Source organism: Pseudoliparis swirei, chromosome 1, assembly GCF_029220125.1.
Source record: "Pseudoliparis swirei isolate HS2019 ecotype Mariana Trench chromosome 1, NWPU_hadal_v1, whole genome shotgun sequence".
Classification (NCBI taxonomy): Eukaryota; Metazoa; Chordata; class Actinopteri; order Perciformes; family Liparidae; genus Pseudoliparis; species Pseudoliparis swirei.
Window position 1 is genome coordinate 5,716,505 of NC_079388.1, and position 17,692 is coordinate 5,734,196.

The window sequence follows — 17,692 nt, forward strand, 5'->3', positions numbered from 1 at the left end:
GGTTTCCGGAGGTGAACCTGCGGAAGGATCATTACCGATGAACAGACCGTCTGCATGAGAGCGGACAGAGTTCAGATTGAAGTGGTGGATTGGAAGCTCATTTTGCAAGTGACTTTTTTTCCGTCCCGACGACCAACAACAGACGGATTGGAAGCTCATTCTGCGCATGCGTTAAATGCGTTAAAAAACAACAACTAGTTAAACCTGAAATTGATTTAACTGAGTTAACGCATTATTTTTCACAGCACTAATATATATGTATATATATGTATATATATGTATATATATATATGTATGTATATATGTATGTATGTATATATATATAAATGTGTATGTATATGTATAAATATATATGTATAAATATATATATGTATATGTATGTATATGTATACATATAATATATGTATATGTATACACATATTTATGTATATATATATATATATCTATATGTATGTATATATATATAGATATATATATATCTATATATATACATTGGTAAGTAAAACTGTTTATATACATATATATATGTATATAAGCAGTTTTACTTCCCAACGCACACTAAATGTACCAATGCTTGTAGTATTATTCTGAACATGGGCTCTTGGTTCCCTTCAGCCTCATGTGGCCGAAATTGTTCACGAAAAATCAACACAGAAGAGAAACTATTTAAATCATACCACCAAATATCTCCTGGCTCATCAGATTTCTTTCACACGCTTGAAAATATGTATTTTGGGGGTTTTCCGTCTAATCTCCTGTACGTTTCTGTTCTCTTCCCAGCGTGTCCCCGCGGCGCCTACAAGATGTCCTCCAGGCAGCAGGAGTGCTTCCCCTGCCCGGCCAACAGCGTCTCCGAGGAGGAGGGATCGGTGGTGTGTGTGTGTGAGGAGGACCACTTCAGGACCCCCCTGGACACACCTTCGGCCCCATGCACAAGTAGGAAGACGATACGGGTGTCTTGCCCGCGCGTGTGCGTCTCCATCTGTCTCCACCTAGGACACTTTTTGCATTAAGCCTGTCGTTATCACCCCCCCCCCCCCCTACTTAGCCGCTTGTCTGTCTGCCCTCGCCGTTTACCTCGTTATCCTTAAAGACCACCTTTACCCGTCCATCACCCCGAATCCTTCCATCCACCCCCCGCCCCCCACCCCCATAATGTGTTCCTCTCGTCGCCTCTTCGTCTGCCCCCCCCCGGTCCTCTGTCTCGACATCCATCCTCATTCCCACATCTGTCCAGCTTCCTTCCTCATCACCTTCGTTTACATGTCTGGTCTCGCCCGACCTTCACCTCTCCTTCAACCAGGGGCGTCATTAGGCCTAGCTTAGGGGGGGTGGGGGGGGCTCCAGTCCCCCCCCCCTAAGTTTGCTGTTAGCTATTTTTTTAGAAACTGTCTCCATTGAGCGAGAGTGGGATCGAGCGAATTCAAAATACAAGAAATAACTATCGACGTCTCTCTACTCTTTGCATTCTAATATATTGTTTCCATTGAATTGTGTATTTGACACTGAACTAGTTCATCTTTATCTCAGTGAAAGTGTCCAAATCAACATAACATCTCACTATGACCCTGACAGTGTGTCTCTAACGATGGATATTCGGGGGCCCTCAAAAGAATTGCCTGCAAACATAAAGTGTCATGGCGCTCCCCTTTGGGCTTAGCCCCCCCCCCCTTTCTTTGACTCCTACACACGCCCCTGCCTTCAACCCTCTCTTCTCCTTTTGCGTTCCTTTTCAGGACGGGTAAAACAAATTAAACCCAAAAAGAAACATGCCGTGTTTCCTTTTTTCTTCTTCTTCTTTTTCTTCTTCTCCCTTTAATCATCCAAACGAGCGTTTTCGGAATCAAAAAGCCAGAGACCGGATCCGTGCTGCTGCATTGATGCTGAAGTTGTGAGCTGGTCAAAGAGTTTTGTTTTTCTACACAAGCTCAAAGGATTTATTTCCTCTCATTTCCTCCTGATTGCATCAGTAAACATTCGCTGTCTGGTTTGAGCGAGAGGTAAACAAAGTGGGAATGTATTTGTAATAATCAGTCTGAGATGTTGCACATTTTTAAAGGATGTTAGATGAATCCCGTTCTTGCTTGACACATTTTGATAAGTTTATATCGTGTCGGGGAAACTTCCTCATGATCGTACATGCTTTTTGAATGTTTTTCAATTCAATTCAATTCCGTTTATTTGTATCGCCCAATTTCACAAATTACAAATTTGTCTCGGAGTGCTTTACAATCTGTACACATAGACATCTCTGCCCCAAAACCTCACATCGGATCAGGAAAAACTCCCAAATAACCCTTCAGGGGGAAAAAGGGAAGAAACCTTCAGGAGAGCAACAGAGGAGGATTCCTCTCCAGGATGGACAGATGCAATAGATGTAATGTGTACAGAAGGACAGATTTAGAGTTTAAATACATTCAATGAATGTGACAGAGTGTATGAATAGTTCATAGTAGGCATATTCCACGATGGAGACCTCCACGATCCATCAGGCAGATGGCGGTAGAGAGGAGGAGTGGGCGGAGTCTCAACAGTGGGCGGAGTCTCAACAGGGCAGTGGCATAGTCAGGAGCAGGAATTCCACGACCCAGACCTCAATGATCCATCAGGCAGATAGGATCTATGCCGTCTCATAGGGTCCGATGACCCCATGAGACGTGAAGTCAAAGGACTCCGGAGAGAAAGCAGAGTTAGTAACGTGTGATTGAGAGATGAAAATTCATCCTTAAGGAGAGAAAAAAGAGGAGATAGGTACTCAGTGCATCCTAACGTCCCCGGCAGCTATAAGCCTATAGCAGCATATCAAGGGCTGGACCAGGTGAACCTGATTCAGCCCTAACTATAAGCTCTGTCAAAGAGGAAAGTCTTAAGTCTACTCTTAAACGAGGTGACTGTGTCTGCCTCCCGGACTGAAGGTGGAAGCTGGTTCCATAAAAGAGGAGCTTGATAACTAAAGGCTCTGGCTCCCATTCTACTTTTTAAGACTCTAGGAACTACAAGTAGTCCCGCATTTAGTGAGCGCAGCTCTCTAGTGGGGCAATATGGTACTACACGTAAGATATGATGGTGCATCACCAATCAAGGTTTTAAGGAAAAGGCTCAGCACCCCCACCCCGCCCCGCAGTCTCCTCCATCTCTTCACTCGTCCACGCTCGCTCCACACTCCTCAACCTTTTCAGCTTGACATTATACGGACCCATTTCCTGCCACACATCCGTTATCCACCTCTCCTTTTCCCTATCCACCCTCTCTCCGCTCTCTTCCTTCTTGACCCTTGACCACGCATTTTACCTCCACACTCTCTCTCTCTCTGCCTTCTTCACTCGGCCGCTCATCGCTCTCCGCCCACCGACTGCCTCTTTGCGTCGCTCCCCCCTCCTCCTCCTCCTCCTCCTCCCTCGTCATCCTTTTTGTCCCGTTATCAGCACGCAGGCTACGGCCCTATTGATCGCTGCATGGAGAGCATCCTATTGATATGGCTTAGTAATGAGATGGAGGAATAATGGGCTCTCTGACCTGTGAGCACTCAGGGCAGTAAAACCTGGGGTCACGAGGTCGGTGCCATGCGTTTGTGCACTTTCACGACGCTCACAGGTGTGTACCTCTTTGTGTGTGTGTGTGGTCATACTGTCTCTTACGGTAATTTGCGATGGAGGAGAGGTGTGTAATTGCAATATTGATCGCTGAACTCTTTAATCCCGGTGCGATAACATTTATCGCAGCCCAATGACCACATTAATTACACTATTGATTCGCTAATTATGATCATCCCCAGATTTGGCTAATCCACTGTCTGGTAAAAGCGGAAAGAAAGAGGGAGGTGGACGAGGCTTGATGAATCGAGAGTGGAAGGAAAGCAAAAATGGGAGATTTTGTCAGACAAATGAGGTTTGATACGCGCGCTTTATTATCTCGGCAATTAAAGAATAATAACGGAGTTATTTCATTATTTTTCCGCAAATGCCCATTAAAGTACCTGCATCCGTCTGTGTTTACCGCAGGTGGAAGCCCCTGCTGTCTCTTTAACCCTTGTGTTGTTTTCGTCAATTTTGACCGATTTCAATGTTTCCACCAGTTACCTTTATTTATATTTACTATATTTTATTACCCTTGAGGTCAATACGAATAAAATTAAAAAAATTAGAAAATTATTAGAATTAATATTGTTTTTTTGTAAGTTACTTTATGTTTTGTTGTTGACTCCCGAAAGAAAAAGAACAACAAACATATTGATTGAATTGAATCACCAAGGAGCGACAGGAGGGGAGGTTAAGTGATCGGTCAAAAAATTAAAACAATCTACTTTTAATGGTTTGAAGAATTTGAAACAGGTGACAGAACACACGGCTCGTCAGACTCCCCGACATTACTAATTACCTTTTGTTAACGACGACTATTTACAAATGTTCCATTACGGCGCATTAGATATTCCGATGTGGCGGCGCTGAGGCAAAGTCAAACCTTGGAGGCGGGGAAAGAAAGCGTCTCGCTGGGGACACAGAGATGTTTCTTTGTTTTGAGTTTTAGTCGAGGGGGCTGACAGGACTGCAGCGGTAATAGATAGATAGATAGATAGATATATACTTTATTAATCCCCAAGGGGAAATTTGTCGGAGCAGGCAAGCAAACACACAAGAAAAAAAAAAAAACAAACACAAGAAGGGTTAAGTGGTCTGGCAAGAAGAGGTGAACTGTAGAGCCTCATAGCCTGGCAGAGGAATGTTCCTCTGTATTCCTTGTGGCAGCGGAGCGAGCGTGAGGAGACGGAGGAGAGAAAGTACTCCTCTGTCCCTGTAGGGTGGGTGGGTGAGGGTGGTCGGGGTTCAGTTTCAGTTTTCTCTCCCTACTCTCCACTCACCCCTCCTTCCAGGAGCTCAGAGCAGCAGCTGATGCCAGCCATGCCAGACTACAGTTTGTTGGTGTGTTGCTTGACCGGCTCCGTGTCACCGGCCCAGCAGCAGAATGCAGCAGCACACAACTGTACAAACACTGCTGGTACTGGACTGAAGCAATAACTCCAGCACGTTGAAGGATCAGCTGGAGGATCAAAAAAAAGTTCTTCGTCATCAGCCTTGTACTTGGCCTTCTGTTGGGCCTTCCAGTCCAGGGCGTTGCTGTCGATGGAGACGCCCACCCCACCACGTCCTCCTCACCCACTCCACGGACACTCCCAGGACACTCCAGGTGTAGGAGCTGTCTCCTCCTCACCACTCACTGGGGCCTCTTCTGGTCTTGGCCACAGCTCATCGCTCCTGCCCCCCATCGCCCACTTTACAAAGTGCCTCTGCCCTGCCTGCCCCTCTCCTCCTCCACTCTGAATCCCTCCACTCCCACCACTGCAGAATCACTCCTGCATGCAGATGAAGTCACTTGTTGTACTGGAAGTCACTGTGGTACAGGGCAGAAGAGAAAGGGACAGAAACAGTTCCTTGTGGGCTCAGGATCACTGACCCACTGCTGAGACGCCACCACACGCCCCATGTGGGACTCCAAGGACTGTCAGGGCGTCCAGGAGGATCCAGGAGATGGTGACCACACCACCAAGTGAGCTTCCAGCAGCACCAGTGGGTGGGGCTGCACTGGAGAAACTGGACAAGTGACTCTCAGTGAACAGACTCACACATCCATCCAGCCTGATCAGCGTGTCCACTCCCACATAGATGATGGCGATGGTGCACATGAGGCTCAAGATGAGGCCAGGGAGGGTCCAAGGATTTCACCACGATTTCACCTGGGACCGAGGTGGACAAGACCAGCCTCCAGCACCTTCATCACATGGGAGGTGAGGACGACGTCGTTAGTCAGTTGAGGCCAGATGGTGTTGACTTCTGGGGGAGGGGACTTCCACGGACACAGCCACAGGAGACCAGGCAGCGGCTGCTGTTGTTGAAGACTAGGCTGAGACACACCAGGGCTGGGTGTCGCCTCTGGGAGGCTGGGCTGATGCCATCAGGACCTTTCTGATCAGACTTTCAGGAGTGTGCCAGTCCAGAGGTCTCACCACCTGCAGTTGAGTGAGAGCCCACAGAGGGGTGGAGGGAGTAGAGGAGGGCTCGGGAGAGTGCAGCCCAGCAGGGGGGCAGAGGGGAGGGAGGGAGGAGGGGTGAGGTGAGGGAGTGTGTGAGGCAGCTGTGAACAGACAGGAGGGGAGTGAATCAGTTGGGGAAAGAAACAGTAGCCTGAGGCTGTCTTCACCAGCCTTGAACCCTGTTTCTCAGTCTGTCAGCCTGCTGGCTCTCTCCAGTTCAGCCCACACCTCCCTTGGTCCCCTCTCTCACAGTCCTGCTCTCTTTAGGTTGCACTCTTCTTTCCTTTGCTTGCTGCCCTGGTAGCTCATCAGCCATGGGTCCCAAATCAGTCATCCTCCAGGTCAGAAGCAGTCCCGTTGATGTTAAGCCTGTGGATCCTTGGTGTTGATGGTGATGGTGTCCAGTTGATGGATGGTGGTGTGTTCACAGAACTTGATGTATTCCGTGATGCAGTCATCTGTTTGTTGATGTCCTCCCTGAGCGTGTCATACACAACACATCCCAGTGTCCACACAACCTAGCCAGTAGAGTCGGCCCAGAGGGTCAGAGCAGCCCAGAGCCAGTGGTCACCACCTCCTCCATTCACCAGAGGAGCAGTACCATGGTCAGCCACACCAGGCATACACAAGTCACTGACGGCCTTGGTAGGGCAGTGGCGCTTGTATGCATCCTTTGTATTAGCATACAGTTTCCATCATGTTTGGTTGAAAGTTGGGCAGCAGGCCATAGATTGATGGTTGGGAATGTGATGAAAGTGATAGGTGGTTAAAGTCACCAGTGGAGCCAGCAGCCATGAGCGGTGGATGAAGCATGGCAGTGATAACTTGCCAGATCGTGTCCATAGATGGCAGCCGCCAGCAGATGGCGTATCGACACGCCAGCCGGCCAATGGCGGCCGACTGCAAGGCACATGGTCGGACGCATCCCCACGGCCAACAGTTCATCGTTCAATAGCACGCGCGCCTTACCGCGGAATAGTTCCCGTCTGTCTCACCACAGCCCCCAGAGCGCTCACCTTAGCTCTCCCCGCTCTTACGCTCTGTGTAGCCACGCCATCCACCGCCCCGTCTTCCTGAAGCCCAACGGGAGATCCTCTGCATCCGCGAGTCAACTCAAGCCACTGCTCGACGAACACGTTCTCGCAGACCACAGTGGAAGAAGTGAACAAACGCTACGGAAGATTCTCTCACAGTTTACGCTTCGCCCCCACCCATTCTCGAGCCGGGGTGATCGGGTCGAACCTTCCCCGATATTCAAAGGTAGATCTCCTCATCTCTCAGCTCGGAGCCCGGCCTCCAGCGCTGAGCTGCTGTTTTCACAGCGGGTCCGCTCAGCAGCTTAGCTTGTGAGCGACCGCTTCGCTTGTTCACCAAAAGTCTCTGTACAGACCTCAAAATGAAGTATGGTCCAGTGATAGTACGACATTGAAAAAAACAGTAGAAGTATTGAAAAAAAAAGAAAAAGACAAAGTGAAAAAAAAAAAAGAAAAAAAGAAGAAAAAACAAAAAAGAAAATAAAAAAAAAGAAAAAAGAAGAAAAGAAAAAAGAAAGAAAGCAAAAAAGGAAAAGTTGACTGTCGCATCGTAACTATCAGAAAAACTCAAATATATAGTCGAGTATATAGTGCGTTATGTTTGTCAATCTGCGTGTCTGAAAATGGATTTTTGAATACAGTGGGAGCCGATGCCTTCCAGAAGGAAGGATTAAAGTTTCGTCGTAACAATTTTAACTTTTGACATTGATAAATGTATGAGTGCAGAGCGGCACAAGTGGAAAACAACTTGGGTGCCAGTTTGGATTTGCTGCAAGAAATATTAAATTAAGTTGTTTAGAATCATAAATCAACATGTTATTCACTATACAGGTTAAATGTCCTGTTAACTTTAATGTCCGTGATCAAATTATTAAGAGGGGGAGCAGATACAGGCTCCTGTAGAAATATCTATCTTTGGCTAGAGTTAGCTAGCTAGCTAGCTAGCATATACATATATATGTATATATATATAGTATATGTATATATATATATGTATATACAGTATATATAGTATATGTATATATATAGATGTATATATATAGTATATGTATATATATATATATGTTTTGGCTGGAGTTAGCTAGCTTACCATAGATAGCTAACTATATATACCAAAACATAAATGTATGGTTAGCTAGCTAAATGTATGGTTACGTAGCTAACTCTAAATTTATGGTTAGCTAGCTAACTTTTGGCAAAACAAACACACACACACATATATATATATATATATATATATATATATATATATATATATATACAGGGCTTTCAAGTTTTTAGGCCAGGCAAGAGATGCTTTCTTTTTCTTGGTTGCTGGATTAAATCTTACCCAGATACAACAGATACGTTTTTTTCTGATTGGCTATTGTGTAGCCCATTTCTTTTTTTTGATTGGCTGATAAGTGGCTCCTCACAGCAGAACTCCAGGGGATTCGGGAGACGTGCTTGATTCCTCCGCGGTGAGGGCAGCGCGGCGGCACATTAAAACATTAAATAGCCAAGAGGTTTTTTCAGCGTGAGAAATACGATGTGTGGCGGGAGTGCGTGACTAAAGACCGAAATGAGTGACTGTCACGCTCAATGCGTGACACTTGAGAGCCCTGTATATATATATATATATATATATATATTAGGGATGCACCGATCTGATCGGCGCCGATCCATATTCCCATTATCGGTTTTGATCGGCGTTCTCAAAACGGCCGATCAAACTTCGCCGATCAGATGACATAAAATCTGCGAGAACTATTAGACGTTTCAATCGCGGCGCATCGCAACGGAGACGATGCGCCCGGCGAGGGCCGCAGAGTGAGAGGTCAGAGGGGATCCTCACCACCGAGCGGCGTCCCCGTCCCCCGAGTTGAATCTCTGGGTCGACTCAGCCGATTCTCACATGTCTGCCCTTATAGACTGATGCTCACGGTAAACACATTCCATCAGGAGAGCGAGGGTTTGATAAAGTTAGCGGAAGGATTTAAGTGACAACATCCGGTTTTGCAAAGTTAGCGGAAAGAACCACGTGAAACAACATCCGTTTTTCAAAATAAGATGTCGACAAATCATACACGAACATATACAAGTAAACAATTAACTGATTTTGTATCTTTATAGATCGTTTCTGAGATTTAGCTTAAATTATGCTCACATTAAAACATTTTTACTGGACCAAGGAACAGTTTATAAAAATAAGTCAGACTTTTGTATGTTAAAAAAGTCCTGTAAATAGATCTCCCCAAGAGTTCCAGGAAATGAATGATGCAGATGTGTTCCATACATATCTGAATCCCCTACAATAACAATCAAACAATTTTAATGTATCAATTAGGACATTTTTCAAAGTAAAAGTCCTAAATGTTTAAAGAAATCGGTAATTTATTTCATGTTTGAGGTGCTTTATATATGTATTTCCTCATCGTCCTAGGCAATAATGCTACACAATAAATAGAATGCTTCAATCGACACCGTGATCGGTATTATCGGATCGGCAGCTACTGATTTCAGTGATCGGTGATCGGCACCAAAAAACCTGATCGGTGCATCTCTAATATATATAAATATATATGTTTTGGCTGGAGTTAGCTAGCTAACCATAGATAGCTAACATATATATACCAAAACATAAATGTATGGTTAGCTAGCTAACTCTAGGCAAAAGACACACACACACACATATATATATATATATATATATATATATATATATATACTGTATATACACACAGTGCTGCAGATGCTGCAACCCCTACTGTTACTGAGCCCCATAAACAATGGTTTCCAACAATGGCCTCATTTGTGTAACCATGTCTGGCTCAGAGAGACGCGTACATGCGGACTCTTCATCGGCTTCACTTCACAATATTCTAAACCGCAGCTTCAAGAGCGAGTGTGAGTCAGTGTGAGTCAGTGTGAGTCAGTGTGAGTCAGTGTGAGTCAGTGTGTGTCGGAGCAGCAGCGGCGAGGGAGTCGAGGACTCATTCGGATGGACACTCGGAAAGACGGAGACAGATGGAGAGCGCAGAGGGGAGGAGAGGAGCGAAATGGTTCGGGAGGTCAGGTCTGAATCACTCCGATTTGAAGAAGATCGGAGAGAGAGAGAGAGAGAGAGAGAGAGAGAGAGAGGGCCAGCTGCGTCCACATTTAATCTGTGCGTACGTGTGCTCACATGCCGAATGCTGCGCGTGCTTATGCAACACTGGGCTCCACGTGTGTCCTTCACTTATTCATTACACGGGTACGCACACACACACACACACACACACACAGGCCTACGAGAAGGGCCCGGAGAACTATTCATGGCCTTTTTAATGAACCGTGGCTCCGTTCAACGTGCAGAGGACCCGCCGCAGGAGGCCGAGGTCGGCCAGCACACCGGCTCAGTGACGAGATTCAGTCCTCTGACACTTTAAAAGCCCTTTTGAATACGGGAGTGTGTGTGTTTTAATTTCGGCCGCTCTCGTCACGTCGTGGCGGGTGATTATAAAAAAAACCTTGAGCTGTTAAATGGCAAACAAAGCCTCTTCATATTCGTATCGTAGCCCCGTGTTTTTTTTTTATATAACGCAACCACACGTTATGACACACACACACACACACACACACACACACACGCGCGCGGCATATCTCGCCCCTCGTATGAAAGCAGATCAATGTTCTCGGGGAGCTAAAAGCCACTGCGGGAACACACTGTCGCATCAGCAGCGACTGGCCATTTGGGTCAAATGTTTTATTTTTTAATTTTTATCAAACCAATTGTTTCTCATCATCAAATCCTGGAGGGATTGGGATTATCGCAGCGTGATGTGCACTGACACGCTCAGATTGATGAGACTCACTGTTATTCCACTCCATGTTCCTGCTACGCACAACTAGACTGACTTTTATTTTGTTTTAAAGGCCGTTGTTGTCGGGCAGGATATCCTGCGTCGCCCTCGTCTTGATCCTCTCCGGCCGATCAGTCGGATTTTATCGCCACTTTTATCGTATCGCCTCGGCTCACTTGGAGGTTCCAGGTATTAGCCACACCCGGCTGCCAAAGATAACCCAAAAAAGAGCCGGTTGAGTCCCACCGTGCTGCGGGGACATGTGGTTTTCATTTAGATTATGGGAAGTTTATTAATAATAATAATAATAATAATACATTTAATTTACATAGCTCTTTTTTAAGGGACTCAAAGACACTTTACATGTTACATTCATACTCCTTCTTCCTCACCTTCTTCTCCTCCTCCTCCTCCTCCTCCTTCCACTCCTTCTTCTTTTTCTCATCCTCCTCCTCCTCTTCTTCCTTCTTCCACTCCTTCTTCTTTTTCTCATCCTCCTCCTTCTTTTTCTCATCCTCCTTCTTCCCCTCGTACTCCTTTTTCCATTCCTCCTTCTTTTTCTTATTCTTCTTCCTCGCCTTCTTCTTCTCCTCTTCCCCCTTCTACTTCTTCCTCGTCTTCTTTTTCTCCTCTTCCTCTTCCCCCTTCTACTTCTTCCTCGTCTTCTTTTTCTCCTCTTCCTCTTCCCCCTTCTACTTCTTCCTCGTCTTCTTCTTCTCCTCTTCCTCCTCCTTCTTCTACTTTTTCCTTGTCTTCTCCGCTTCCTCCTCCTTCTTCTACTTCTTCCTCGTCTTCTTCTTCTCCTCTTCCTCCTCCTTCTTCTACTTCTTCCTTGTCTTCTCCGCTTCCTCCTCCTTCTTCTACTTCTTCCTCGTCTTCTTCTTCTCCTCTTCCTCCTCCTTCTTCTACTTCTTCCTTGTATTCTTCTTCTCCTCTTCCTCCTTCTTCTCCTTCTTCTCCTTCTTCTTCTTCCTTGCCTCTTCCTCCTTCTCCTCCTCCTTCTTACATGCATACACTGTAGACGCAGCTATGGGGAGCAGTTCAGGGCTAAGTGTCTTGCTCAAGGGCACATCGACTAAGGCGGGGATTGAACCGCCGACCCCCTGATTGGAAGCTGACCTGCTCTAGGAAACCCTTTCCCAGTACCTGCTTCTAGTTCTGCCTCGTTAGAAGTCAAAACAGGGTTCTGGGCGTAAACAATGCTGCTGTGACCGGTGTGAGGGTGCGTTTGATGTGAGGGTGCGTTTGATTCCGTATCCATGCGAACAGCATCCGTCTTTGTTGGTCCTCGAGAAACAAAAAGGCGCCGAACCTGAAGGTGTCCCTCTCGTCCCTGCAGGGCCCCCCTCGCCGCCCAGGGACCTGGTCTACACCCTGAAGCAGTCCACGCTGATCCTGGACTGGGCCGCGCCGTCCGACGCCGGAGGCCGGGCGGACCTGACCTACAGCGTGGGCTGCCGGCGCTGCGTGGGCCGGCGCTGCGAGGCGTGCGGGCCGAGCGTCGGCTTCGTGCCGCAGCAGGCGGGCCTGGCGGAGAGGACGGTGACCGTGGTCAACCTGCTCGCCAACGCCAACTACAGCTTCACCGTCGAGGCCCTGAACGGCGTCTCGGAGCTGCTGCCCGGAAAGAAGTTCTACAGCCAGGTCAACGTGTCCACCAGCCTGCCAGGTGAGGAGGCTGCTGCTGCTTGTTGTTGTTATTGTTGTTGTTCTTCTTCTTGTTGTTGTTGTTGTTCTTCTTCTTCTTCTTCTTGTTCTTCTTCTTCTACGTCTTCGCCTTCTTGTTCTTCGCCCTCTTCGCCTTCTTCTTCTTCTCCTCCTCCTTCTCATCCTCCTTCTTCTTCTTCTTCGACGTCTTCGCCTTCTTGTTCTTCGCCCTCTTCGCCTTCTTCTTCTTCTCCTCCTTCCTCTCCTCCTTCTTCGCCTTCTTCTTCTTCTCCTCCTTCCTCTCCTCCTTCTTCGCCTTCTTCTTCTTCTTCTCCTTCTTCTTCTTCTACTCCTTCTTTCTCTCCTCCTTTTTTCACCTTCTTCTTCCTCACCTTCTTCTCCTTCTCCTTCTTTTTCTCCTCCTCCTTCTCATCCTTCTTCTTCTTCTTCTTCCTCTCCTTCTTTTTCTCCTCCTCCTCCTTCTTCTTATTGTTCTTCTTCTTCTTCTCCTTCTTCTACTCCTCCTTCTTCTTTTTCTCCTCCTCCTCCTCCTTCTTATTGTTCTTCTTCTCCTTCTCCTTCTTCTTCTTTTTCTTCTCTCCTCCTTCTTATTGTTCTTCTTCTTCCTCGCCTTCTTCTTCTCCTCCTCCTTCTCCTTCTACTCCTTCTTCTTCTTCTTCTTCTTCACAATGCAACACTGTAGTCTTCACAGACAGGAAGTAAACCTCAGCTGATCCAGAATGAGGTCGCCCCCGTCACGCTCCGACGGCTCAGCTGAAGATGAATTTTAAATCTTCTTGCGCCGCACGTGTTCCTCCGTTTGAATATCCTGTTGTGGGCCACGTTGTTTCGGGAGGTCCACGAGGATCTGAATTCTCTTTTTTCAGAGGGTTCAGTGCAATATTTGAGCTGCTTTGCCGATGTTCAGATACAGCATCTGCACGAGGGGCTCCGATTCCCACCGGATGTCGTCTTTTGGGATCCGTACCAAAGCAAACCTAAAAAGACAAAGAACAAAGAACCCACACAATAAACGTTTGACCTTTGCTTTCAGTATTTGTATCATAAAAGCCCGTTATTTTATTGTATAGGACCGGCTGCCTCCAGATGCCGACATGCAGCCGGTGTGCTTCTGTTCATGAATGGATTCTCACCTGTCAGACACACGCTGACGTCTGCACACGTAGATTCTCATCGGTCGCCTCCCGTTCACACACACGTGGACTCGGAGGCGGACTGTGTCGCCCGGTTTGAGGGGATCTCATTTCCACGAGCAGAAGTCTTCAGCAGGCCATTCGCCGGGGGCTTGAAAAGCACTTTGCCAAGCAGCCCTGTCACCCGGCTCCGCAGCAGCTCGCGGAACAATGAGTGAGAATGGCAGGGTGTTTTTTTGTGCCACTGATTAGAAATTAGTTAAGAAGGAAGGAGCTGCGTCGTAAATGGAGAACGGTTGTGAGTCATGTGGGTTTTCTTTCATATTTCTTAACATCGGGACCAGTCTGTAGCCTTTTCTGTGTCTAATTAAATAGATCTTAGAAAGTCTTTCTGAGGTGGCAGTAGCACTCAGTGGGGGGTCTCGGGTTAGTTTCACACTTTGTTTATGGGGAACAAAAGCGAGAGGTTTCGACTAAAAAGAGAATTGGAGCTCTTCCTACGTTGAAGGCGGGCGGGTCCTGTGTGCCGGGCTACAGAAACGGCAGCTTCAAGGAGACTTAGAATAAGTGTGCCGATTCCCCAGTGGCCCAGATTCTCTCGTCGGGCCAACGGTAAATGTTACGCAAGAGCAACATCTGGACATCGGGACCCCGTGGAGCGAGCGAGAGCCCAAGAGACGGCTTCCTATGCCTGCACACACGCTCCCTGATGCCCTACAGAGTGGGGCCCGACCAGTGTGGAGCCCTATTGGACAGATTTTTAACCGGTAGGCCGGTGTGCAAAATCAACCCCGACAGATGTCTGCCTGTATCCATGATGTTGAATGAAACAACAGCACATTGCCTTCCCAGTACACAACCTGCTGTTCAATTCAATGTGTGTGTACTGTGCTTTGCCTCAGAGGGCTTTACGACACCCTCTCTCTACGCTCACACTCCGCTTCCCAGTATTTAAATACTTGAAGCTGCATTGAGCAAATTTGGATGGAGATACAATAGAGACTAAGTAAGTCAGTAATTTATTTTCCATAGGTACATACATAACGTGTACATACTGACAGACATTAACAACAACAAAAATGTACGAATGGAGGACTGTCCAAAGACCGAGGTCTGTAGGCTCCTCTGAGCCCCGCCCCGAACCCTTTAGCCCCACCCCTCCCAACTACTACAGGCACACAGACAGTACACACACACATGGATCAAAACATAAATGGATCACAACAACAACAACAAAACCAGAACAGGAAATAGAAAACCAAAAGAAAACGAAAAAGAAAGAGACATAGTAAAAATAATAATAAAAGGCAAATGTGAACTACTGATAACTTAGAAAAAAAATAATATCACGAACATCAAATTATGTATATATGTTTTATTTTAAATATCTTTCCTCTATTGTACGACTCACACACACGGGGTGAACATGAGCCTTCTGACGCCTCCAGCAAACACGGAACATCGCGCTCACGTTACTCCGGTCGAACCTCGTTCCACCTGTGAGATCAAGTATTAACCTTTTCCGCTTGAGTCTCGCTTGACGCACCGCATCCCGAGAAAAGGAGACGCGTCGTACTCGTACGCCTTAGAGGAGCCCCGCTGATGCCAACATGGCTAAAAAAGAAAAGAAAATCTCCAGCGCCGCCGCCTCCAGCTCCCTGAGGGGATTTATGTGTCCGGGAACCCTCCGAGCTCCAAGGTCAGGACGCTGGACGAGGGGAGAGGACGAACCTGCGGTGATCATTTCTCCCGTCCCCTCAGTTCCTTCAACCTTCCTCTCCCTTTTTCATCCCCCCCCCCCCTCCTTCTCTCTGTCCGCTTGTCTCGTCAGCAGTTGCCACGGCGTTGATTTGAGGTTATTATGGGGTGTCGGGAACGCGAGTCGCCCCGCTAAACCGTGTCATCCGGAGGGATTGGACGAGGGGTTAGGGGGAGTGTGTTTGCAGGGGTTTCAGGAGCCTCTGGGATGTCAGGGAGGATTTTGTGTGTGAGAGAGGGAGGGAGAAAGAGCTTTCAACAGGAGACGGTATTTGCTTTAGAATTACTTGACGCTCGTCTCACCTCTGCTGGCTTCCCCGTGTCAGCTTGTGTCAAAGGCCCCGTGTGGCTTCCGCACGATGCCGGCCGAGGTCAGCGGCCAACCAGCTGAAAGGTCACCCGAGCCCTCTTACCCGCTCGAATCCGCGGACGGCTCTCCCCTCGGGGGTGGAGAGAGGTCGAACCGATCCGTCAAGACGCCGCCGATTCCGGGGATGGAACCCGAACGCCGCATCGGCACCGCGCTGACGACGGTTGATGCTCATATCCCACACGAAAGATGTTCTAATAGCTAATGCTCGGTCACCAGAGAGGACCGTGGCACGTGCACACACACACACACACACACACACACACACACACACACACACATGTGAAGTAAATCCTAATCCTTATGTCATTGGATAGTCAGTATTCAGTAATCTGTTGAAACAGGGATGGACCTGTAATGTTCTTGGATCCCTTTTATTTTGTTTTACTATCTACTGCCTCGGACTAAATAAAGGCTCCGTCAGTGTCGTGAATACACGAGGGCAAAGGGCAAAACTGCCGCGAAGAATCAATGCCCCCATAATTTAAATAATTTAATAGTGTTTTGTTGTTGTTTTTGTTGTGTGTGACCTATCTGTGTTGCCTGTACTAGGTAGGTACACATGGAAAAATCAATAAAACAATAAAAAAATTCTAATTGTTAATAGTTGTTTACAAAAATTTAATAACAATAAATAACCACAAAGAAATAAGAATACAATTGAAAATGATTGTCTGATTATTTTGAATTTTTTCAAAAAAATATCAAGAAAACACTTTCAATCTGTAGACTGCTGCCTAAAAGTCTTATTATTGCCGAATAGTGTTATTATTGCCATGTTTATGACAATTGCTCATATACTGTAAGCCTGAATAAGTATATTTATTCTTTTTGAACAACGGTTAAATTATATTTCCCAAGTTTCAACAAGTGCCCCCATTTTCTTTTTAAATGCTCCTGGATTTGACTCGCTGTGGAGGGAGAAATTGCCCCCCAAAAAATATCTACCGGTATATTTCCTACCATGGACTCCGTGTGTCGGGATTAGCCCCGTAGATTTTCACCAGATGAAAATGTGCAGCCAGATCAGGGGGGAATAAATTAAACCATCCGTGGACCAACCTCCACCTCGTGTCCGTGCATGTGAGAGCAGCCTCCACACGGAGTCCTTACACCATCACAACTCACTGACCTTTATGAATACTGCAGCAGGGATGTGGAACAAAGCTAACACACACACATGCTCTCTCACTTCCTCTCTTGCCACCTCATCATCTCTGTATTACTTTTTTTCTTTTTTGAACATACTTTCTATTTCCTTTCTCATTTCCGCCCACCGTATCATCACCTGCTAAACTCACTATTCTTAGATGGTCATTTCTCTCTCTCCTTCCTCCCGCTGCCACCACTTCATCCACAACCACTCTTTCCACCATATTCCCTTTTTTTGTGGCTATATACACAACCATTCAAAAGTTTGGGGTCACTTAGAAATGTCCTTATTTTTCAAAGTAAAGCACTGTTTCTTTCAATGAAGATTACATTAAATTAATCACACACTCTATTCATAGTTAATTTATAAATGACTATTCTCTGGTGTTTAATGAAGTGTGTCTAGAGGCCCATCTCGAGTGTTCTAGTGGTACATTGTGTTATCACCTTAGAAGACTAACGGAGGGGTAGAAAACCCTTCTAAACCCTTTTTATGTGAGCGCAGCTGAAAACATGCTGGTGAGAGAAGCGATAAAACTGGACTTCCTTTGTCGACTAGTTTGAAGAACAACATTAATATGTACAATAAAAATCATTATTTATAACCTTTTCAACGTCTTGACTATATTTTCAATTCATTTGATAAATAAAAGTGTGTTACGATCTCAGACACTTAGGAAGTAGGACCCAATTGCACGACCCGGGAGACAGAGATAAAGTATTTGTAA

At 46.5% G+C, this 17,692-nt stretch overlaps 1 protein-coding gene across 2 annotated transcripts in view; it reads left to right on the forward strand.

Annotated features, from left to right (window-relative positions):
* The window catches only part of LOC130198423 (ephrin type-A receptor 7), a 188,588-nt gene that overhangs the window by 108,178 nt on the left and 62,718 nt on the right, over positions 1 to 17,692 (forward strand). For both annotated transcript variants that reach the window (XM_056421616.1, XM_056421684.1), the window contains exons 4-5: positions 781 to 936; positions 12,223 to 12,552. In XM_056421616.1, the coding sequence (XP_056277591.1) occupies positions 781 to 936; positions 12,223 to 12,552 (486 nt within the window). The remainder of the gene's footprint in view (positions 1 to 780; positions 937 to 12,222; positions 12,553 to 17,692) is intronic.